General features: G+C 41.0%; 1 protein-coding gene across 12 annotated transcripts in view; it reads left to right on the top strand.

Annotated features, from left to right (window-relative positions):
* Positions 1 to 23884, top strand: part of NCOR2 (nuclear receptor corepressor 2) — a 1025928-nt gene that overhangs the window by 753841 nt on the left and 248203 nt on the right. For all 12 annotated transcript variants that reach the window (XM_053701833.1, XM_053701839.1, XM_053701838.1 and 9 more), the window contains 8 exons: positions 2724 to 2955; positions 4705 to 4857; positions 6396 to 6535; positions 6825 to 6930; positions 18705 to 18809; positions 20025 to 20116; positions 20226 to 20380; positions 22637 to 22782. In XM_053701833.1, the coding sequence (XP_053557808.1) occupies positions 2724 to 2955; positions 4705 to 4857; positions 6396 to 6535; positions 6825 to 6930; positions 18705 to 18809; positions 20025 to 20116; positions 20226 to 20380; positions 22637 to 22782 (1129 nt within the window). The remainder of the gene's footprint in view (positions 1 to 2723; positions 2956 to 4704; positions 4858 to 6395; positions 6536 to 6824; positions 6931 to 18704; positions 18810 to 20024; positions 20117 to 20225; positions 20381 to 22636; positions 22783 to 23884) is intronic.

The raw sequence follows: 23884 nt of genomic DNA, 5'->3' as shown, positions 1-23884 counted from the left end.
TGATGGTAGCGGCAATGGACATAGTTCCTTTTGCGCGCATTCATCTAAGACCATTACAACTGTGCATGCTCAGTCAGTGGAATGGGGACTATACAAACTTGTCTCCGAGGATACAAGTAAATCAGAGGACCAGAGACTCACTCCGTTGGTGGCTGTCCCTGGACAACCTGTCACAAGGGATGACCTTCCGCAGACCAGAGTGGGTCATTGTCACGACCGACGCCAGTCTGATGGGCTGGGGCGCGGTCTGGGGATCCCTGAAAGCTCAGGGTCTTTGGTCTCGGGAAGAATCTCTTCTACCGATAAATATTCTGGAACTGAGAGCGATATTCAATGCTCTCAAGGCTTGGCCTCAGCTAGCGAGGGCCCAGTTCATACGGTTTCAATCAGACAACATGACAACTGTTGCGTACATCAACCATCAGGGGGGAACAAGGAGTTCCCTGGCGATGGAAGAAGTGACCAAAATCATTCTATGGGCGGAGTCTCACTCCTGCCACCTGTCTGCTATCCACATCCCAGGAGTGGAAAATTGGGAAGCGGATTTTCTGAGTCGTCAGACATTGCATCCGGGGGAGTGGGAACTCCATCCGGAAATCTTTGCCCAAGTCACTCAACTGTGGGGCATTCCAGACATGGATCTGATGGCCTCTCGTCAGAACTTCAAAGTTCCTTGCTACGGGTCCAGATCCAGGGATCCCAAGGCGGCTCTAGTGGATGCACTAGTAGCACCTTGGACCTTCAAACTAGCTTATGTATTCCCGCCGTTTCCTCTCATCCCCAGGCTGGTAGCCAGGATCAATCAGGAAAGGGCGTCGGTGATCTTGATAGCTCCTGCGTGGCCACGCAGGACTTGGTATGCAGATCTGGTGAATATGTCATCGGCTCCACCATGGAAGCTACCTTTGAGACGAGACCTTCTTGTTCAAGGTCCGTTCGAACATCCGAATCTGGTCTCACTCCAGCTGACTGCTTGGAGATTGAACGCTTGATCTTATCGAAGCGAGGGTTCTCAGATTCTGTTATCGATACTCTTGTTCAGGCCAGAAAGCCTGTAACTAGAAAGATTTACCACAAAATTTGGAAAAAATATATCTGTTGGTGTGAATCTAAAGGATTCCCTTGGGACAAGGTTAAGATTCCTAAGATTCTATCCTTCCTTCAAGAAGGATTGGAAAAAGGATTATCTGCAAGTTCCCTGAAGGGACAGATTTCTGCCTTGTCTGTGTTACTTCACAAAAAGCTGGCAGCTGTGCCAGATGTTCAAGCCTTTGTTCAGGCTCTGGTTAGAATCAAGCCTGTTTACAAACCTTTGACTCCTCCTTGGAGTCTCAACTTAGTTCTTTCAGTTCTTCAGGGGGTTCCGTTTGAACCCTTACATTCCGTTGATATTAAGTTATTATCTTGGAAAGTTTTGTTTTTGGTTGCAATTTCTTCTGCTAGAAGAGTTTCAGAATTATCTGCTCTGCAGTGTTCTCCTCCTTATCTGGTGTTCCATGCAGATAAGGTGGTTTTACGTACTAAACCTGGTTTTCTTCCAAAAGTTGTTTCTAACAAAAACATTAACCAGGAGATTATCGTACCTTCTCTGTGTCCGAAACCAGTTTCGAAGAAGGAACGTTTGTTGCACAATTTGGATGTTGTTCGCGCTCTAAAATTCTATTTAGATGCTACAAAGGATTTTAGACAAACATCTTCCTTGTTTGTTGTTTATTCCGGTAAAAGGAGAGGTCAAAAAGCAACTTCTACCTCTCTCTCTTTTTGGATTAAAAGCATCATCAGATTGGCTTACGAGACTGCCGGACGGCAGCCTCCCGAAAGAATCACAGCTCATTCCACTAGGGCTGTGGCTTCCACATGGGCCTTCAAGAACGAGGCTTCTGTTGATCAGATATGTAGGGCAGCGACTTGGTCTTCACTGCACACTTTTACCAAATTTTACAAGTTTGATACTTTTGCTTCTTCTGAGGCTATTTTTGGGAGAAAGGTTTTGCAAGCCGTGGTGCCTTCCATCTAGGTGACCTGATTTGCTCCCTCCCATCATCCGTGTCCTAAAGCTTTGGTATTGGTTCCCACAAGTAAGGATGACGCCGTGGACCGGACACACCTATGTTGGAGAAAACAGAATTTATGTTTACCTGATAAATTACTTTCTCCAACGGTGTGTCCGGTCCACGGCCCGCCCTGGTTTTTTAATCAGGTCTGATAATTTATTTTCTTTAACTACAGTCACCACGGTATCATATGGTTTCTCCTATGCAAATATTCCTCCTTAACGTCGGTCGAATGACTGGGGTAGGCGGAGCCTAGGAGGGATCATGTGACCAGCTTTGCTGGGCTCTTTGCCATTTCCTGTTGGGGAAGAGAATATCCCACAAGTAAGGATGACGCCGTGGACCGGACACACCGTTGGAGAAAGTAATTTATCAGGTAAACATAAATTCTGTTTTTTTTTTTTTTTTTTAAATTGCATTCATTGTCTTAAAAATGAAAGTTTTAATAAACTATAATAAGACCAAATAGCGAGCTATTTATTCCCGACAGATCAGTCTGGAATGTTTTAAGTGGGCCATCATCTTACGACCACTGCTTCTTCACTTACAGTTGCAGTTTTTTGTACGATAGTGGTTCTTTTTTGTAATCGATTTTGATGTTGACCAAAAAATATCATCAGTGGTTAAGAAGTTGGGATGATGTTTACGAACTGCTCTCCACTCTTCCAGATTTCAGAGGGCTTCTCTGAGTCTCTTTCTCAGAACACGACCACAAAAACACAGATGACCCATCATGCCCTGGCCCTTTACCAAGAGCAGATCACAAAGGTTCATGAATCATCCCAGGACGGCCTAGCCCTCAGCATGCAAACCCAGCCTCATTTACCACCAGATAAAGAGCAGCAAACTATCAGTAGTCCTATAAGAAACAGTAGAAGCCCGGCAACTGGGGACAACGATGGTGAGTCCTTTGTGTGTTCTGTGACTGACAGTGCGCATATTGTAATGTCTAATTACTTCTGCCATACACAGAAATGGCAATTAACTACTATTTAGATAGTGTTGTGACCTCTCAACAATAGTTGTTCTGCATTCTTATTTATAATTATTTAATGTGCCAGAGGTTTGTTGCGTATAAAGGTACAAGAGGGATTTTACTTTATAATGTGGGGGGCTCATACACAATGCGTGTGTTATATATTTACACACACACACCTGTGTCTAGTAGTTGCTATAATTATCTTGTGCCAGTTGTGGGGTCATCTTACTGCCTCCTGCTTCCCTGCTGTAAACAACAAGTTATTCTTGCCTTTCCCTCAACTACTGCACAGTAGCTGACTTCCTATTTCCTCAGAAGTGTGTGTACAATAGATGTAGAACTACAGGCTGAAGTAGCAGCTACAAAGCACTTGCTACTTATATGCACGGTACAGTTAATACTGTACTACAGCAGTTTAGTGGGATCAGCTGGGTATGTTAAGGGGTATATCTTAATATCTTCCACTTCTGAGGATGCTGTAAGACAAGACGCATTTTCAGCCGCGAGAACTCACTTCCTCTCGTAAACATAGTAGAAAACATGATTATACAAAAACATAAATTAGATAATTATCTCTGTAACAGTTAAGTAGAAACATAATGTGGTGGACCCCAAGGGACCTAGAGTAATTCTGCCCATTAGCTTCTCTTAATGTGTGCTCAGTATGGTTATATATGAAGTAATATTGCACATTGCACAAGGGAGTGTAATATGCTATCAGTGGGAAGCAATACAAATTGCCTATATAATGCAGAGTTTAAAATAACTTATCGTTACTGTGTTCTCAGAAACCCATACTTAGAAGTGTGATTATAGAGTGAGAATTGCACAGAATAAACTCAAAGCTGACAGCAAATAATAAACCACAATTCACTTGTCACATTTTCATAAATTCCATAGTGGCATCAAGCATCAGGAATAATACCCATCAGGTAATGCATAGGTCTCTTAATTTGACTTGTTTGTCCATTTTACAGCCTAATTGAGACCTGGCTCTGATTTCTTGTCTCAGGCAACTCAAAAATGTGTCAGTTGTTCATACTTTTATGTCATTGGTTATTATATCTTTTTCAGTTTCATATTGAGGTAGTGGCAGGTTCTTTAGATACCTTCCTTATGCATTAATCTTAGTGAAATGACAGTGTGTACATGTTCAAGAAGATAGACTTTGAAATTATATTTTACTCTATACCCTGCAAAAAATCTACAAGCAAGTGTTTTTTTGTTTTGTTTTTTAATTGAAATATCACCATTTATAATGGTGCATTCAACTAAAGCACATTATTGCAAAGTCTCAAAGGCTGGTCGTCTACACTTAAACCTTGTAAACTGTGTGGCAAATGATTCCATTTAAAATGATCACAATATTTACGCTGACATTGATACTGTCAGGATTTTAAAGGGTCCAACCTAGGTATTCAGCTAGAGCTAATATTCATGGATTAAATACAACTGGTCAGGTACAAAACTAGAAAAATAAAGATCTTTGAGTGCCTTTATGTACTACAGAACAGCTCTCATGCAAGCGTGTAAAACTGTATGCTATTTGTTATGCCTGATAACATACTGCTGTAGGAAGCCTTGTGTATATACAGAGATGTACATACGGCACATGCTGGATTTGGTATTCTACACATTTTCTAAACATTTTATTAATCCGTTTCCTTTCAGAGAAAGCCACACATTTGCCATTACAGGCTGAGGGACAGAGACAAAGTGCAGAACAGCCCTGTATTACTTCCTGGCCCCAGTATCAAGTGCCTGCACGGGAGGTTCTTAAGCCTCCCTCTCAGCATGAAGCCGTGTCCCAGTATAACCCCCAAGGTGAGCAGATGAGGGTCCAAATGGTTAACAATTAGCAGATGCATCTTCTGACCTAACATCCAACACAGTGCTCTGAAATGTTTCTTTCATTATTCAGACAGAGAACAACTTTAAACAAGTTTACTTCTATTATGAAATTTGCTTCAATCTCGTGGTATTTTGTGTTGAAGCAGCAGCAATGCACTACTGGGAATAAGCTGAATGCATTGGGTGAACCAATAACAGGCTAGATTACGAGTGGAGCGGTAGTTTGTGCTCCAGCTCGCGCGTTAACACCGCTAGACTTCACCTTTTTTGCATATAAATACATCTGTACGCACACAAACACACACATATACATATATATATATATATATATAATAGGCTAATTGAGTTAGAACCGCTTCTGCTGACCTGCATACATAAAGGAAATGAAAAAAAACATTCAACATTCCGCCTGCCTGCTACACATATCACATGGTTCACACGTGATTGATACCTAGTGGGTCATAGATCATCTTAACCTAATGGCACAGCTCAGTGGGAACTGAAACTATTCCCATTGGCGGCACATTGGCTCCTGACTGCACATGTAGTCTTCTCAGTCTGCTTGTGACTGCATGTGTAGTCTCCTCAGTCTGCTCGTGACTGCATGTGTACTTCTGCCAGGAGGGGTTGTCACAACCCTTCTGACGAACACTAGTCTTCTCAATCTGCTTGTGACTGCATGTGTAGTCAGTGAGTGGGATAGCAATGTATTTGTAGCGCGGGCAGTAGTCATTCGGACTCGCAGAGCTATGAGGGCGGCAGCTTAAACGCTGAGCTGAAGTCAGAAGTCAAAGTGTTGGGTTTTTTTGCAGCTAGCTCCCAGAAGTGCATTGCTGCTCCTGCTCTTGATATGTGGATAGGAAGTGGAAGCTTAAAAAATGCAATTTACTTTAACTTCCTGTTGCTAGTACAACTGAATTTACTGTGTCACAAAATGATGTAGGTCTAAAAAGTGTGTCACCAACATGAAAAGTTTGGAAAGCTCTGCACTAATGTAACATATAACTGAATGGAGCTTAATACACCTACATTCTACATAGATGCTACATCAATTAATCTCTTATAGCATTGCTTTACACTCCTGACAATTCAGCCTGTGGCCTTTTACTATTGAAGAAGAGTAAGGATGACAACTAAAACAGCCTGTATAAGGACCTTGAGACTAATTCAGTGGTGGTTGTTCCATTGTGCGGCAGTAATTATTGTGGCACTCTCAGTTGCCTGTGATGTATTTTTTGTATATGTTGACACTGCTGTAATCCCTGGGTTTATTGCCATTTCTATGAATGTAGCCCTTCCTCCAGCTTTAAGCATGTACTTGTTTTATCCTCATGGAATTTGAACTCTCCTGTACTTGAGTGAACCCTGTTTTTTACTTCATGTTCTTCCATTTCTTATTTTGTCGTTTAAACCTTTATACTATATACTGCAGCAGTGTCGCATACCTGGCCAAACATGATGTTGACTTTTCTGTATAACGTCAATCAAGAAATTTGTTTTTGCATACACAGTTCACCCAGTGCCACTAAACCTGCATGATGGCTCCCGGTCTGGCGTCCCTCGTATTCCCAGCATATCCAACCCCCCTCCTCTAATCTCCTCCAGCAAACACCCAGCTGCTATTGAAAGACCCATGGGCTCTATATCTCAGGTATGCAGACCGAGTGTTAACCGTAAGAATACGCTGGCACCTTTATTTTTCTTTATATGAACAAACTACAAAATATATTACTTGAAAACTATTGTTAAATGCACTTTGACTCAGACTTCAAGTAGATAATTGAGTAACTTCATATAATAGTTTGTTTATTAAATAATGATTATTTTATTTTTGGGTTTGTTTGGCCATAGAGAACCAGTGGACATTTTGGATTTAAAGGTAATATTTTGTTATACTTCTGCCTTTTTAAGTTTAATATCGCACCTGTTTTCTTTTGTAGGGTGTTCCTATCCCGCATAATACTCCATACAGTTCTGAACATGCCAAGGTCCCTGTTGGCTCTATCACAATGGGTTTACCGCTGAATATGGACCCTAAAAAACTGGGTAAGGATCCGTCGAACAAAAATTTCCCTGTCCACCCAATCACTTTATCTCAGGGCTTAAGATGCGAGTCATAAAATTTTGAGCAAACCTCTTTTCTGCTCCCCAACATCATCGGCAAATCCCTCATTGCAACAATAAACCACAAAGGATACCTTGGTATTCTGGCTGGTGAGGCTTGGGAGCAGACTTGCTAACCTCTAAAATAGAATGTTGTGCATAGAAATTACTAGTCAAAATTGTTTAGAATATTCCGTGCATTAAAGATAAACACCTAGATTTAGAGTTTTGCGGCCAAAGGGGTGCGTTAGCTACGCGTCTTTTTTTTTCTAGCGCTGCTTCTAAACAACCCTGGTATTTAGAGTTCTCTGAAGGGCTGCGTTAGGCTCCAAAAAGGGAGCGTACAGGCATATTTACTGCCACTTCACCTGCAAAAAAGCAGCGTTCAGCTCCTAACGCAGCCCCATTGTTTCCTATGGGGAAACACTTTCTAAGTCTGCACCTAACACCCTAACATGAACCCCGAGTCTAAACACCCCTAACCTTACACTTATTAACCCCTAATCTGCCGCCCCCGCTATCGCTGACACCTGCATTATATTATTAACCCCTAATCTGCCGCTCCGTACACCGCCGCAACCTACATTATCCCTATATACCCCTAATCTGCTGCCCCTAACACTGCCGACACCTACATAATATTTATTACTCCCTAATCTGCCCCCCACAACGTCGCCACCACCTACCTACACTTATTAACCCCTAATCTGCCGACCGGACCTCACCGCTACTCTAATAAATGTATTAACCCCTAAAGCTAAGTCTAAGCCTAACCCTAACACCCCCCTAAATTAAATATAATTTTAATCTAACGAAATAAATATTATTAACTAAAGTATTCCTATTTAAATCTAAATACTTACTTGTAAAATAAACCCTAATATAGCTACAATATAACGAATAATTATATTGTAGCTATTTTAGGGTTTATTTTTATTTTACAGGCAAATTTGTATTTATTTTAACTAGGTACAATAGCTATTAAATAGTTAATAACTATTTAATAGCTACCTAGTTAAAATAATTACCAAATTACCTGTAAAATAAATCTTAACCTAAGTTACAATTAAACCTAACACTACACTATAATTAAATAAATTACCTACAATTAAATAAACTAAACTAAATTACAAAAAAAACTAACACTAAATTATAAAAAATAAAAAAAGTTTACAAGAATTTTAAGATAATTACACCTACTCTAAGCCCCCTAATAAAATAACAAAGCCCCCCCCCCCAAAAAAAAAATATATTTCCCTACCCTAATCTAAATTAAAAAAGTTAACAGCTCTATTACCAGCCCTTAAAAGGGCTTTTTGCGGGGCATGCCCCAAAGTAATCAGCTCTTTTGCCTTTAAAAAAAAAACACAATACCACCCCCCAACATTACAACCCACCACCCACATACCCCTACTCTAACCCAAACCCCCCTTAAATAAACCTAACACTACCCCCCTGAAGATCTCCCTACCTTGAGTTGTGTTCACCCAGCCGGGCACCGATGGACCAAAAGAGGACATTAGGAGCAGCAGAAGTCTTCATCCTATCCGGGCAGAAGAGGACATCCGGACCGGCAGACATCTTCATCCAAGCGGCATCTTCTATCTTCATCCATCTGGAGCGTAGCAGAGCCATCTTCTTCCAGCCGACGCGGATCTATCCTTCTTGCCCGACGCCTACTCGCCGAATGAAGGTTCCTTTAAATGACGTCATCCAAGATGGCGTCCCTCGAATTCCGATTGGCTGATAGGATTCTATCAGCCAATCGGAATTAAGGTAGGAAAAATCTGATTGGCTTATTGAATCAGCCAATCAGATTCAAGTTCAATCGGATTGGCTGATCCAATCAGCCAGTCAGATTGATCTCGCATTCTATTGGCTGTTCCGATAGAATCCTATCAGCCAATCGGAATTCGAGGGACGCCATCTTGGATGACGTCATTTAAAGGAACCTTCATTCGGCGAGTAGGCGTCGGGGAAGAAGGATGGATCCGCGTTGGCTGGAAGAAGATGGCTCGGCTCCGGATGGATGAAGATAGAAGATGCCGCTTGGATGAAGATGTCTGCCGGTCCGGATGTCCTCTTCTGCCCGGATAGGATGAAGACTTCTGTCGCTCCTGATGTCCTCTTTTGGTCCATCGGTGCCCGGTTGGGTGAACACGACTCAAGGTAGGGAGATCTTCAGGGGGGTAGTGTTAGGTTTATTTAAGGGGGGTTTGGGTTAGAGTAGGGGTATGTGGGTGGTGGGTTGTAATGTTGGGGGGTGGTGTTGTGGGGGTTTTTTAAAGGCAAAAGAGCTGATTACTTTGGGGCATGCCCCGCAAAAAGCCCTTTTAAGGGCTGGTGATAGAGCTGTTAACTTTTTTAATTTAGATTAGGGTAAGGAATTTTTATTTTTGGGGGGGGCTTTGTTATTTTATTAGGGGGCTTAGAGTAGGTGTAATTATCTTAAAATTCTTGTAAACTTTTTTTATTTTTTGTAATTTAGTGTTTTGTTTTTTTGTAATTTAGTTTATTTAATTGTAGGTAATTTATTTAATTTATTTAATTATAGTGTAGTGTTAGGTTTAATTGTAACTTAGGTTGGGATTTATTGTACAGGTAATTTGGTAATTATTTTAACTAGGTAGCTATTAAATAGTTATTAACTAAATTGCTTTCATCATTAGTCACCCTTTTTACAAACTACAGTATTTTGTGTCATTGAGTTTACAATAAGGGCCTCAGCAGGGTGTGTGTGGTTAGGCTGTTGGATAGAAGGTGCATTCACAGGCCAAAACAAACAAGCAGACATGCCCAGCAGACAATGTCATTGACCCCTCTCAGCAGGAGCTGAACCCTGATGAACTGAAATTCTGTTTATAAACCAAAGTTCACTTACTATGACGTTGTGTCTGTGATGTTGCTTAAATGGGACCTGAGTATTTAGGGGGAAATATCTTGTTGCCTTTAGCACAGATCCTCAGCGCCAGTAAATGTATTTTATAGTGACCTGTATAGAGCATACACAACACAACCCAACAGCATTTAGTAACAAAAAAAAGCAATGAGTAATTTCAGTATTTTTACTCTGAAACCAGCATACATGGATGGTTTGTGCCCCTTTATTGTTATTGAAATTTAATTAACCCTTTTGGTGCCAAGCCACTGTTGTGCTACAACGGTCTTAGCTGTTTTATTTACACAGAAATGTAAACTTTTTATGTGAAGTACCCACACAAATTATATTTCTCCAACATAGGTGTGTCCGGTCCACGGCGTCATCCTTACTTGTGGGATATTCTCTTCCCCAACAGGAAATGGCAAAGAGCCCAGCAAAGCTGGTCACATGATCCCTCCTAGGCTCCGCCTACCCCAGTCATTCTCTTTGCCGTTGTAGAGGCAACATCTCCACGGAGATGGCTTAGAGTTTTTTAGTGTTTAACTGTAGTTTTTATTATTCAATCAAGAGTTTGTTATTTTGAAATAGTGCTGGTATGTACTATTTACTCAGAAACAGAAAAGAGATGAAGATTTCTGTTTGTATGAGGAAAATGATTTTAGCAACCGTCACTAAAATCCATGGCTGTTCCACACAGGACTGTTGAGAGCAATTAACTTCAGTTGGGGGAACGGTGAGCAGTCTCTTGCTGCTTGAGGTATGACACATTCTAACAAGACGATGTAATGCTGGAAGCTGTCATTTTCCCTATGGGATCCGGTAAGCCATGTTTATTAAGATCGTAAATAAGGGCTTCACAAGGGCTTATTAAGAGGAATCATTTATTCTGGGTATTTTGATATAATAATATCGGCAGGCACTGTTTTAGACACCTTATTCTTTAGGGGCTTTCCCAAATCATAGACAGAGCCTCATTTTCGCGCCGGTGTTGCGCACTTGTTTTTGAGAGGCATGACATGCAGTCGCATGTGAGAGGAGCTCTGATACTTAGAAAAGACTTTCTGAAGGCGTCATTTGGTATCGTATTCCCCTTTGGGCTTGGTTGGGTCTCAGCAAAGCAGATACCAGGGACTGTAAAGGGGTTAAAGTTAAAAACGGCTCCGGTTCCGTTATTTTAAGGGTTAAAGCTTCCAAATTTGGTGTGCAATACTTTTAAGGCTTTAAGACACTGTGGTGAAAATTTGGTGAATTTTGAACAATTCCTTCATGTTTTTTCGCAATTGCAGTAATAAAGTGTGTTCAGTTTAAAATTTAAAGTGACAGTAACGGTTTTATTTTAAAACGTTTTTTGTACTTTGTTATCAAGTTTATGCCTGTTTAACATGTCTGAACTACCAGATAGACTGTGTTCTGAATGTGGGGAAGCCAGAATTCCCATTCATTTAAATAAATGTGATTTATGTGACAATGACAATGATGCCCAAGATGATTCCTCAAGTGAGGGGAGTAAGCATGGTACTGCATCATTCCCTCCTTCGTCTACACGAGTCTTGCCCACTCAGGAGGCCCCTAGTACATCTAGCGCGCCAATACTCCTTACTATGCAACAATTAACGGCTGTAATGGATAATTCTGTCAAAAACATTTTAGCCAAAATGAACACTTATCAGCGTAAGCGCGACTGCTCTGTTTTAGATACTGAAGAGCATGACGACGCTGATAATAATGGTTCTGAAGGGCCCCTAACCCAGTCTGATGGGGCCAGGGAGGTTTTGTCTGAGGGAGAAATTACTGATTCAGGGAACATTTCTCAACAAGCTGAACCTGATGTGATTACGTTTAAATTTAAGTTGGAACATCTCCGCATTCTGCTCAAGGAGGTATTATCCACTCTGGATGATTGTGACAAGTTGGTCATCCCAGAGAAACTATGTAAAATGGACAAGTTCCTAGAGGTCCCGGGGCTCCCAGAAGCTTTTCCTATACCCAAGCGGGTGGCGGACATTGTTAATAAAGAATGGGAAAGGCCCGGTATTCCTTTCGTCCCTCCCCCCATATTTAAAAAATTGTTTCCTATGGTCGACCCCAGAAAGGACTTATGGCAGACAGTCCCCAAGGTCGAGGGAGCGTTTTCCACTTTAAACAAACGCACCACTATACCCATAGAGGATAGTTGTGCTTTCAAAGATCCTATGGATAAAAAATTAGAAGGTTTACTTAAGGTTTACTTAAAAAGATGTTTGTTCAGCAGGGTTACCTTCTACAACCAATTTCATGCATTGTCCCTGTAGCTACAGCCGCATGTTTCTGGTTCGATGAGCTGATAAAGGCGGTCGATAGTGATTCTCCTCCTTATGAGGAGATTATGGACAGAATCAATGCTCTCAAATTGGCTAATTCTTTCACCCTAGACGCCACCTTGCAATTGGCTAGGTTAGCGGCTAAGAATTCTGGGTTTGCTATTGTGGTTGAAATCTTGGTCAGCTGATGCGTCTTCCAAGAACAAGCTACTTAACATTCCTTTCAAGGGGAAAACGCTGTTTGGCCCTGACTTGAAAGAGATTATCTCTGATATCACTGGGGGTAAGGGCCACGCCCTTCCTCAAGATCGGCCTTTCAAGGCAAAAAATAAACCTAATTTTCGTCCCTTTCGTAGAAATGGACCAGCCCAAAGTGCTACGTCCTCTAAGCAAGAGGGTAATACTTCTCAAGCCAAGCCAGCTTGGAGACCAATGCAAGGCTGGAACAAGGGAAAGCAGGCCAAGAAACCTGCCACTGCTACCAAGACAGCATGAAATGTTGGCCCCCGATCCGGGACCGGATCTGGTGGGGGGCAGACTCTCTCTCTTCGCTCAGGCTTGGGCAAGAGATGTTCTGGATCCTTGGGCGCTAGAAATAGTCTCCCAAGGTTATCTTCTGGAATTCAAGGGGCTTCCCCCAAGGGGGAGGTTCCACAGGTCTCAGTTGTCTTCAGACCACATAAAAAGACAGGCATTCTTACATTGTGTAGAAGACCTGTTAAAAATGGGAGTGATTCATCCTGTTCCATTAAGAGAACAAGGGATGGGGTTCTACTCCAATCTGTTCATAGTTCCCAAAAAAGAGGGAACGTTCAGACCAATCTTAGATCTCAAGATCCTAAACAAGTTTCTCAAGGTTCCATCGTTCAAGATGGAAACCATTCGAACTATTCTTCCTTCCATCCAGGAAGGTCAATTCATGACCACAGTGGATTTAAAGGATGCGTATCTACATATTCCTATCCACAAGGAACATCATCGGTTCCTAAGGTTCGCATTCCTGGACAAGCATTACCAGTTCGTGGCGCTTCCTTTCGGATTAGCCACTGCTCCAAGGATTTTCACAAAGGTACTAGGGTCCCTTCTAGCTGTGCTAAGACCAAGGGGCATTGCTGTAGTACCTTACTTGGACGACATTCTGATTCAAGCGTCGTCCCTTCCTCAAGCAAAGGCTCACACGGACATTGTCCTGGCCTTTCTCAGATCTCACGGATGGAAAGTGAACGTGGAAAAGAGTTCTCTATCTCCGTCAACAAGGGTTCCCTTCTTGGGAACAATAATAGACTCCTTAGAAATGAGGATTTTTCTGACAGAGGCCAGAAAAACAAAACTTCTAGACTCTTGTCGGATACTTCATTCCGTTCCTCTTCCTTCCATAGCGCAGTGCATGGAAGTGATCGGTTTGATGGTAGCGGCAATGGACATAGTTCCTTTTGCGCGCATTCATCTAAGACCATTACAACTGTGCATGCTCAGTCAGTGGAATGGGGATTATACAGACTTGTCTCCGAAGATACAAGTAAATCAGAGGACCAGAGACTCACTCCGTTGGTGGCTGTCCCTGGACAACCTGTCACAAGGGATGACATTCCGCAGACCGGAGTGGGTCATCGTCACGACCGACGCCAGTCTGATGGGCTGGGGCGCGGTCTGGGGATCCCTGAAAGCTCAGGGTCTTTGGTCTCGGGAAGAATCTCTTCTACCGATAAATATTCTGGAACTGAGAGCGATATTCAATGCTCTCAAGGCTTGGCCTCAGCTAGCGAGGGCCAAGTTCATACGGTTTCAATCAGACAACATGACAACTGTTGCGTACATCAACCATCAGGGGGGAACAAGGAGTTCCCTAGCGATGGAAGAAGTGACCAAAATCATTCTATGGGCGGAGTCTCACTCCTGCCACCTGTCTGCTATCCACATCCCAGGAGTGGAAAATTGGGAAGCGGATTTTCTGAGTCGTCAGATATTGCATCCGGGGGAGTGGGAACTCCATCCGGAAATCTTTGCCCAAGTCACTCAGCTGTGGGGCATTCCAGACATGGATCTGATGGCCTCTCGTCAGAACTTCAAAGTTCCTTGCTACGGGTCCAGATCCAGGGATCCCAAGGCGGCTCTAGTGGATGCACTAGTAGCACCTTGGACCTTCAAACTAGCTTATGTGTTCCCGCCGTTTCCTCTCATCCCCAGGCTGGTAGCCAGGATCAATCAGGAGAGGGCGTCGGTGATCTTGATAGCTCCTGCGTGGCCACGCAGGACTTGGTATGCAGATCTGGTGAATATGTCATCGGCTCCACCTTGGAAGCTACCTTTGAGACGAGACCTCCTTGTTCAGGGTCCGTTCGAACATCCGAATCTGGTTTCACTCCAGCTGACTGCTTGGAGATTGAACGCTTGATCTTATCGAAGCGAGGGTTCTCAGATTCTGTTATCGATACTCTTGTTCAGGCCAGAAAGCCTGTAACTAGAAAGATTTACCACAAAATTTGGAAAAAATATATCTGTTGGTGTGAATCTAAAGGATTCCCTTGGGACAAGGTTAAGATTCCTAAGATTCTATCCTTCCTTCAAGAAGGATTGGAAAAAGGATTATCTGCTAGTTCCCTGAAGGGACAGATTTCTGCCTTGTCTGTGTTACTTCACAAAAAACTGGCAGCTGTGCCAGATGTTCAAGCCTTTGTTCAGGCTCTGGTTAGAATTAAGCCTGTTTACAAACCTTTGACTCCTCTTGGGGTCTCAACTTAGTTCTTTCAGTTCTTCAGGGGGTTCCGTTTGAACCCTTACATTCCGTTGATATTAAGTTATTATCTTGGAAAGTTTTGTTTTTAGTTGCAATTTCTTCTGCTAGAAGAGTTTCAGAATTATCTGCTCTGCAGTGTTCTCCTCCTTATCTGGTGTTCCATGCAGATAAGGTGGTTTTGCGTACTAAACCTGGTTTTCTTCCAAAAGTTGTTTCTAACAAAAACATTAACCAGGAGATTATCGTACCTTCTCTGTGTCCGAAACCAGTTTCAAAGAAGGAACGTTTGTTGCACAATTTGGATGTTGTTCGCGCTCTAAAGATCTATTTAGATGCTACAAAGGATTTTAGACAAACATCTTCCTTGTTTGTTGTTTATTCCGGTAAAAGGAGAGGTCAAAAAGCAGCTTCTACCTCTCTCTCCTTTTGGATTAAAAGCATCATCAGATTGGCTTACGAGACTGCCGGACGGCAGCCTCCCGAAAGAATCACGGCTCATTCCACTAGGGCTGTGGCTTCCACATGGGCCTTCAAGAACGAGGCTTCTGTTGATCAGATATGTAGGGCAGCGACTTGGTCTTCACTGCACACTTTTACCAAATTTTACAAGTTTGATACTTTTGCTTCTTCTGAGGCTATTTTTGGGAGAAAGGTTTTGCAAGCCGTGGTGCCTTCCATTTAGGTGACCTGATTTGCTCCCTCCCTTCATCCGTGTCCTAAAGCTTTGGTATTGGTTCCCACAAGTAAGGATGACGCCGTGGACCGGACACACCTATGTTGGAGAAAACAGAATTTATGTTTACCTGATAAATTACTTTCTCCAACGGTGTGTCCGGTCCACGGCCCGCCCTGGTTTTTTTAATCAGGTCTGATAATTTATTTTCTTTAACTACAGTCACCACGGTACCATATGGTTTCTCCTATGCAAATATTCCTCCTTAACGTCGGTCGAATGACTGGGGTAGGCGGAGCCTAGGAGGGATCATGTGACCAGCTTTGCTGGGCTCTTTGCCATTTCCTGTTGGGGAAGAGAATATCCCACAAGTAAGGATGACGCCGTGGACCGGACACACCGTTGGAGAAAGTAATTTATCAGGTAAACATAAATTCTGTTTTCTTTCTATCAGTTAAATATTTCATATACACATTTTATGTTCTCACATCATTTCAACTTCCCAAAACACCATAATTTAGCATTTTTTACTTATATGGTTAAATAAAAATGAGCAATCAAAATCAGAAGATATTTATTTTGCCACAATTTATGCAGAAATGAGTAAGTATAAAATCTAACTATACAAATATTAGATACATTTTAAAATAACACAGATTTGAAATGTAGCACCTCACCACATGAGGGGTCTTATGATATATTTCTATGCTGATTGGGTATTAAAGGCCTCTTAAAGATCAACAGAACTCCCAAAATAGAACCAATGTTGTGAGCAATTTCTCATTATTTTGACAATTAGCTGGCAGCTGGACAGACACAGGAATCATTTGAAAGACCACATTTCCTATTTTCAAATAATTTGTCTCAAGTTTGTCTTTGTATTTTGGAGTCAACATAGGGATACCCCACCCCCTGATGTTTTTCCAAATGTATATGGTTCTGTCAGGTGATCACTGTCGCCATGGTGATCAGCTGACAGACACTTGTGCATTTAAACCATCCTTTGTTAAAGGGACAGTTTACTCAAAAAATTTCTCCCCTTTAATTTGTTCCCAATGATCCACTTTACCTGCTGGAGTGTATTAAATTGTTTACAAATAGCTCCTTTACCCTTATATTGGCATTTGAAATTGTTAATTTAGCATGTGGTATCCCCACCTATTCTGAAAGTTTGTGGCCGCGCGTACCAGCTATAGATAAGCTTTGTAAACACAGCCAGCAGAAGAAATTACACTCCCAGTGTGATAAAGCAGAGATAAGGTAATAAAATGTTGATTTTCCATTGTTCTCTCAAAGTATTGGTGATTGTTTTAAGGACAGATATAAGATAAGGAAGCAGGTATATGTGCACAATGTGATACAGTAATGAGATCTGATTAGATCTACAAGCTCAACCTATTTTATTAGGCTGTGGCTTCAAAACACAAAATCAGAGCTTTAATATACAGAAATAAACCTTAAAAAGCTAATTTTCATACATTTTTTACTCTGCAGTTGGTAAAAAAAGCAATTGTAAACACATTAAGGGAAAAACTATTTTACAGTATACTGTCCCTTTAAAGTCCATTTTAAATCCCAGAGCACTGTAAAAGGCACCTAATAAACAGGTGATTACTATTTCTATGGCAGTCACCTGCTACCAAAAGGGGCATGAGACCCCTTATTTGAAAATGGTTGACCCCTTTCTTACATGTTAGGGGTATTGTGTGTTGTATGTTGTGTTTTAGGGAATACTTGCAACTTATTTTTTGTCTTCATTTATTTCTAAAGCTCTGCCAAATGCTTTGCCCATGAGTAGGGGTACTCAAAGACGCTCATTCAAAGTTGTAAAAAAGAAATACAGATACATATAACAGACTATGCAACACAAAGTAATACAAAAGGAGTAGGGCCATGCTCTAAAAGGGTAAGGAGACAAGTTGTGGGTACTTGGATTGAAGAGAAACTTTTACAGAAGAGTTGATAAGCCTGTTTGCATAGGTTGAAGCAATGAGTGCTTGAAGCGAGGCTGGGGATAGTCTGATGGAGAGGGGTAAAAAGATGGAAGTTTTGCTTATGTGAGCAGATAATTAGGAGTGGATAACAGTGTGTGTTTATCATACATGCTGATAGAATACTGTAATAAAGATGCAGAACAATAGAACTGTTACTACTCTGCAAGATTTTTGATTTAACCCTTGTGCTCAGGTATTATTGTAATGTAAAGCAATAGCCAAGATCCAGCGCTTGACTGCAATAAATTCAGTAGAAACCAAACCGTATTTGCATCCTGGCATGGACCCATGAGCAGGCAACAGTATGTATAACTGCCACATGATTCCCTAGTGATTGAAAGTGAAAACATACAATGTTCTGTGAGCTAGGTCACATGCCTGTAGTAATAAAGCTTTAATAAGTAGTCATATCTATCTCATACTTCACAATCCAAAAAAGCAGATAATCTGTAAGTATAAATGAAGATGAGGCTGCAGTGTTACAGGCACCATTTTACTTAGATTCCTTTTGGCGTGATGAGATGTGTTGTAGTAGCATGTGCAGTTTGTGGTACAGAATGTCACATTAGGCTCTGTATTATATCAGACAACTCTCCTATGTTTCATTTGGTGGTCACTGTTCTTTACAACCACAGCTTTAAAAATAGTTGTTTTTCAATGTAAATCTCCACTGCTTGTTTCTATGGTGTTAACCAGCATTTTGTTTACCAGTATTATCTGTTGTAAAGAAAGGCCCTACTGTCTATGTAGCAGTGTTTCTTGGCTTTAGTTTTGTCATTGTTTATATTATTCAGAGGAACACTATTGCTTTTGTATACTTTATTCTCAGGGTTTGTCACCTTTGTCCTACTGGGCACCCACACCTAGTTCTGCAACACATTACTCCGAGAGCAAATGAGTTCATTCTGTGCATTAAAACCTTGCATTTGCATAGTGTTAACTAGATGAGCATTTGGGTACAACTTCTGTCATCTGAGGTTAGGGACATTTCTTTGTGACTTGACAGAAGGAATGGCTTATCTTGTACCTGCTGATGCAAACTAGTGATACAAGTAACTTGAGCTATACAATGCAGACAGAGCCTGTTGAAAGGAAGGCAAATACTGATGCTGATTAATATATCTTTTTGCAGTGCCTTTCTTAGGTGTGAAACAGGAACAGCTTTCTCCTAGAAGTCAACCAAACCAGCCGGAGAACCTAGTGGTGCAGACTTCACAGGAGAGCTCAGTGTTTAGAGGTGGGCTACTGACTTTATTTTACATGGCATGCTTATCCTACCCAGTAAGGTAAATCTATTGCAGGATTTAGTAAAGTAGTAGATCTGTTGCCTTACTTTAAAAAACACTCTAGTCTAAACATTTTTTAAAACATTCTCATTTGCTGCAGTTGTTTCTTAATAGCCAAACTCCACCCACCTGAGGCAAGTCTGGTCTTGAGTCTTCAGACAACAAGGCGAGCCCTGACCATAATGTTGGGATAAAGTGCATTGTTTTGCGGTTGTCATCAGCTAAAGCCAATTAGAGAAATATATTTAGCAGGTTAGACATAATAAGCCTGCAGTGTGAATGTCAAGTTCTTAGAATTGGGAAATCCACAACTTGCAAAGCTAAATGACATAAAAGGAAGAAAATAAATAACTATGTTGCAAAGCTGTTTTACTATAAATAGCTAAATGTTTTATGGTAAAATCTCAAGGTGTTTACTGTCCCTTGAAGTGATGGTAAACTCTCCCCTTTTAAAATTAGATCCGGAATGTTAGTGATATTTTAGATAGAGTTTAATTCATCAGTTGTAATGAAGTTGCACTATAACTTACTTTTTAATTTAAAAACAGAGGTTGAGGCAGCACTCCAAAGTACAAAACAGAACCTTTATTAAAGGAGCAATGTTTCGGGGCTCCTGCCCCTTTCTCAAGCAGGAGCCCCAAAATGTTGCTCATTTTAAAAAAGGTTCTGTTTTGCATTTTGCAGTGCTGCCTTACCCTCATTTTTCATATGACTTTTTGTGGAGCTGTAAGGGGTAGATCGTTGAGGCTTTTGCACCCTGCAACATGCTACATGTAATGGGAAACCTTTATATTGACTGTGTGCTTATCCAGCTGCTTGGAGTATATGACTACTTTTTAATATAGATATGAAATTCAAATACCCTGCACTCTTGTTGTCCAATCTTCACTCTCCCCATATGGCACTTTTGTTGTAGCAAGAGGGCTGATTGGAGAACAATTCAAACTGTTAGCTGACAGAAAAATTTACTTTTGAAGTGGGCAGCGGAGCGCAGGGTATTTGAATTTTATATGTATTTTAAAAAGTAAGTTATAGTGCATCTTCATTACAAATGATGAATGAAAATCCATCTAAAATATTGTTAACATTCCAGATCTGATTTTAAAAAGGGGATAGTTTACCATCACTTTAAGTGTATTTGACCTAGGATATTTGCTGCTCTGCAGGCACACCTCAAGGAGGAAGTCTCACCAAGGGTATGCCAAGCAGCAGAGCACCTCCGGAAAATCCATATCCATACCGAGGATCCATCACACAAGTATGTTAAAGCCAGTTGAGTTTGTCTTCCACATATTTCAAAGTTTTTGTTACTTAAAAGGGCTTTGTAAGTTATTCTTGTCATGTTTTATGTTTGATTGTATACTTAGGGCACTCCAGCAGATGCCCTTTACAAAGGAACTATTACAAAGATTATGGGAGAAGACAGTCCTGGCAGGACAGAGAGAATGCGTGAGGAGGCACTATCCAAAGGTCACGTCATATATGAAGGCAAGAAAGGCCACATCCTTTCTTTTGATGGCAAGTCTAAATATTTATTCTGTTTGATCAAGTGGAATACTTCAATTTCTTAAATGTTATTCTAATTAAAAAATAAATAAAAGGTAATGGAAAGTAAATTAGTTTTCTTTTTAAAGACACGATGAGTCCACGGATTTCATCCTTACTTGTGGGATTACACCTCCTGGTCAGCAGGAGGAGGCAAAGAGCACCACAGCAGAGCTGTATATATAGCTCCTCTCTTCCCTCCCACTCCAGTCATTCTCTTTGCCTGTGTTAGTGGGAACTCCGTCCGGGAGTATTCTCCAACCTGCTTTTCATATGGGGGGGTTGGATCACTGGGAATCTTGTCAGAATGCCAGGCTTCTGGGATAAGGGTCCAAGTCTAGGGCCCCCAGTCCGAGCTGATAGCTACCTTGACAGTTCTTTGGTCCTTCAGCCTAGAATATCTATTTCCCCTGTTTGCGCTTCTTCCCGGGTGGTTGCTCAAATCATATAGTAGGAGGCATCAGTGATCCTCCTTGCTTCTGCGTGGTCTTGCAGGATTTGGTATGCAGCTCCGGTGGTCATGTCATCTCTGCATCCTGGACACTTCCGTTGAGGAAGGACTTCTTATTCAGGGTCCCTTTTTTCCAACCAAATCTAGTTTCTCTGAAGCCGATTGCTTGGAGATTGGATGCTTGATCTTATACAAGCAAGGTTTTTCTGATTCGGTCATACATACCTTAATTCATGCATGTAAGCCTGTAACTAGAAGGTTTTTCCATGAGATAGGGCATAACTATCTTTATTGGTGTGAATCCGAGGGTTGCTCATGGAGTAAAGTTAGGATTCCCAGAATTTTGTCTTTTCTCCGAGAAGGATTGGAGAAGGGTTTATCAGTGAGTTCCCTAAAGGGTTAGATCTCTGTTTTATCTATTTTGTTACACAAGCGGCTGGTAGATGTCCCAGATGTTCAATTCTTTTGTCAGGCTCTGATTAGAGCCAGGCCTGTGTTTAAGCCAATTGCTCCTCCATGGAGTTTGAATTTAGATCTTAAAGTTCTTTAAGGGGTTCTGTTGAGCCTTTGCATTCCATAGATCTTAAGTTATTATCTTGGAAAGCTTTCTCTTGTTGCCATTTCTTCTGCTCGATGAGTGTCTGAGCTTTCGGCATTGCAATATAATTTGCCTTACCGTATTTCTCATTCGGATAAGGTGGTGTTCTGTACTAAACTTAGTTTTCTTACTAAGGTTGTTTTCAGACAAGAACATTACTTTGGAGATTATCGTTCCTTCCTTAGGTTCTAACACCTATGCACCTTGGCTTTTCCTTTCTCTTCCTAACTTCGGTCGAATGACTGGAGTGGGAGGGAAGGGAGGAGCTATATATACAGCTCTGCTGTGGTGCTCTTTGCCTCCTCCTGCTGACCAGGAGGCGTAATCCCACAAGTAAGGATGAAATCCGTGGACTCATCATGTCTAAAAAGAAACAAATTTATCAGGTAAGCATATATTTTCTTTTATACGGAACCCTCTCCAAAAGCTATATTAAGGCTTAATTAAAGGGACATAATAATGTAAAACAATTCATTTAAGGCATTCGACACATAAAGTATCACTCGGGTCCCGCTGAACACTGCTAGTCCCGAGCAGAAACTACTGCTGATCCAATAGGCAATGGTAGTCTCACAACTTGGGACATTGAAATTTTTACTAGTGTACAAATTACATGCTCATATTAATTTTTTTATAGGATTATGCATTTTAGTAATTCATTTATACGCTTTTGCACCAACGTGTTTCTTGACCCCATCTTGTCTTGAAATTCTTGACTGTTTTATTGGATATGGCAGAAAAGCTAACATATAACTTTTTAAACCATCTTTAAATTGACATGAACTCCAATTTTTTTCTTTCATGATTCAGATAAAGCATACAATTTTAATGAACTTTCCAATTTACTTATTTTATTTAATTTTGCGTTGTTCTATTGGTATCCTTTGTTTAAAAGCATACCTAGGTAGGTTCAGGATCTGGGAGCTAGCTGTTGATTGGTGGGTGCTTATATATGCATCTTGCCATCGGCTTACCAATGAGTTTAGCTAGCTCCCTGTAGCATATTGCTGATCCTTCAATAAAGGATACCAAGAGAATTGATAACTGAAGTAAATTGGAAAGTTGATTACAAATGTATCTAAATCATAAACAAGAATTTGTTTGGGTTTCATGCCCCTTTAAGAAACAAATAGCAAATGTAGATCTATTCACTTTCTATGGAATTATTTGTGTTTTATAGGCAGCTCCACGTCTCAGAACCCCAAAGAGGAGAATCGTGCACCGGGATCTTCCCATGACACCAGTTCTTCCAAACGCACTTATGACATGATGGAAGGACGGATCCCACGTGGCTTACATGTCCGTGATTTGCCTGCTGGTACTCTTGAAGGTTGGTCTCTTTTTACTTTGTTTGGCATTAGAACATAGAATTAGAGGCTCTGTGGCAGTTTCTGGCTTTCTGTATTACTTTATTTTGATTATGCAGGTTTGTCTATGAAATTCTGTTGATACTTGACATAAATAAGTTAAAGGGGCATTAAAGTCAAAATTGGTGGCTGCACATATTTGTTTATTGTCATTTGCTCACCCAATATATTCAGCTAGATCCCAGTAGTGCATTGCTGCTCCTTCAACAAAGGATGCTAAGAGAATGAAACTGATTTGATAATATAAGTCAATTGGAAAGATGTTTAAAACTTTATGCTGTATCTGAATAATGAAAGTAGGGGTAGATTTATTAAATGGCTGTAGCGGATCATGTCCGTCCGACATCGCTAAATGCCAACAGCGTACGCTGTTGGCATTTAACATTGCACAAGCATTTCTAGTGAAATGCTTGTGCAATGCTGCCCCCTGCACATTCGCGACCAATCAGCCAATAGCAGGGGGTGTCAATCATCCCAATCGTATCTAATCAGAATGATTGCAGTCCGCCACCTCAGAGGTGACGGATAAGTTAAGAAGCAGCGTATGTTTCAGGCGGACTTGAAACTTCAGGGGTAGAATACAGCATCCGCTGCTTAATAAATCTACCCCTTAGTCTGAACTTCAAATAAGTAGTAGATTTGTTTCTGACAAATTTCAAAGTTATAACTATTTCCACTCCTCCTTTATCATGTGACAGACATCAGCCAATCACAAATGCATATAAGTATATTCTGTGAATTCTTGCACATGCTCAGTAGGAGCTGGTGACTCAAAAATGTAAATATAAAAAAACCTGCAAATTTTGTTAATGGAAGTAAATTGGAAAGTTATTTAAAATTCAGGGCTCTATCTGAATCGTGAAAGTTTAATTTTGACTTGAGTGTCCCTTTAACAGTCACTTTAAGATCTTAAATGTACAGGATACAGTTACTTATTTGCCACAAGTCTGTAAACAATGTAATTATTATGAGATTGATGTTGTTCATATAAAATAATAAGAAATTGGGTAATTTACATTAGTTATTTTGATGGTATGACAATCACTGGCAAATGTTGGCAAACTA

The sequence above is a fragment of the Bombina bombina genome, chromosome 2 (assembly GCF_027579735.1).
Source record: "Bombina bombina isolate aBomBom1 chromosome 2, aBomBom1.pri, whole genome shotgun sequence".
Lineage (NCBI taxonomy): Eukaryota > Metazoa > Chordata > Amphibia > Anura > Bombinatoridae > Bombina > Bombina bombina.
Note: the sequence above shows the minus strand (reverse complement) of the source record. Positions and strands in the feature narration are given on the sequence as shown.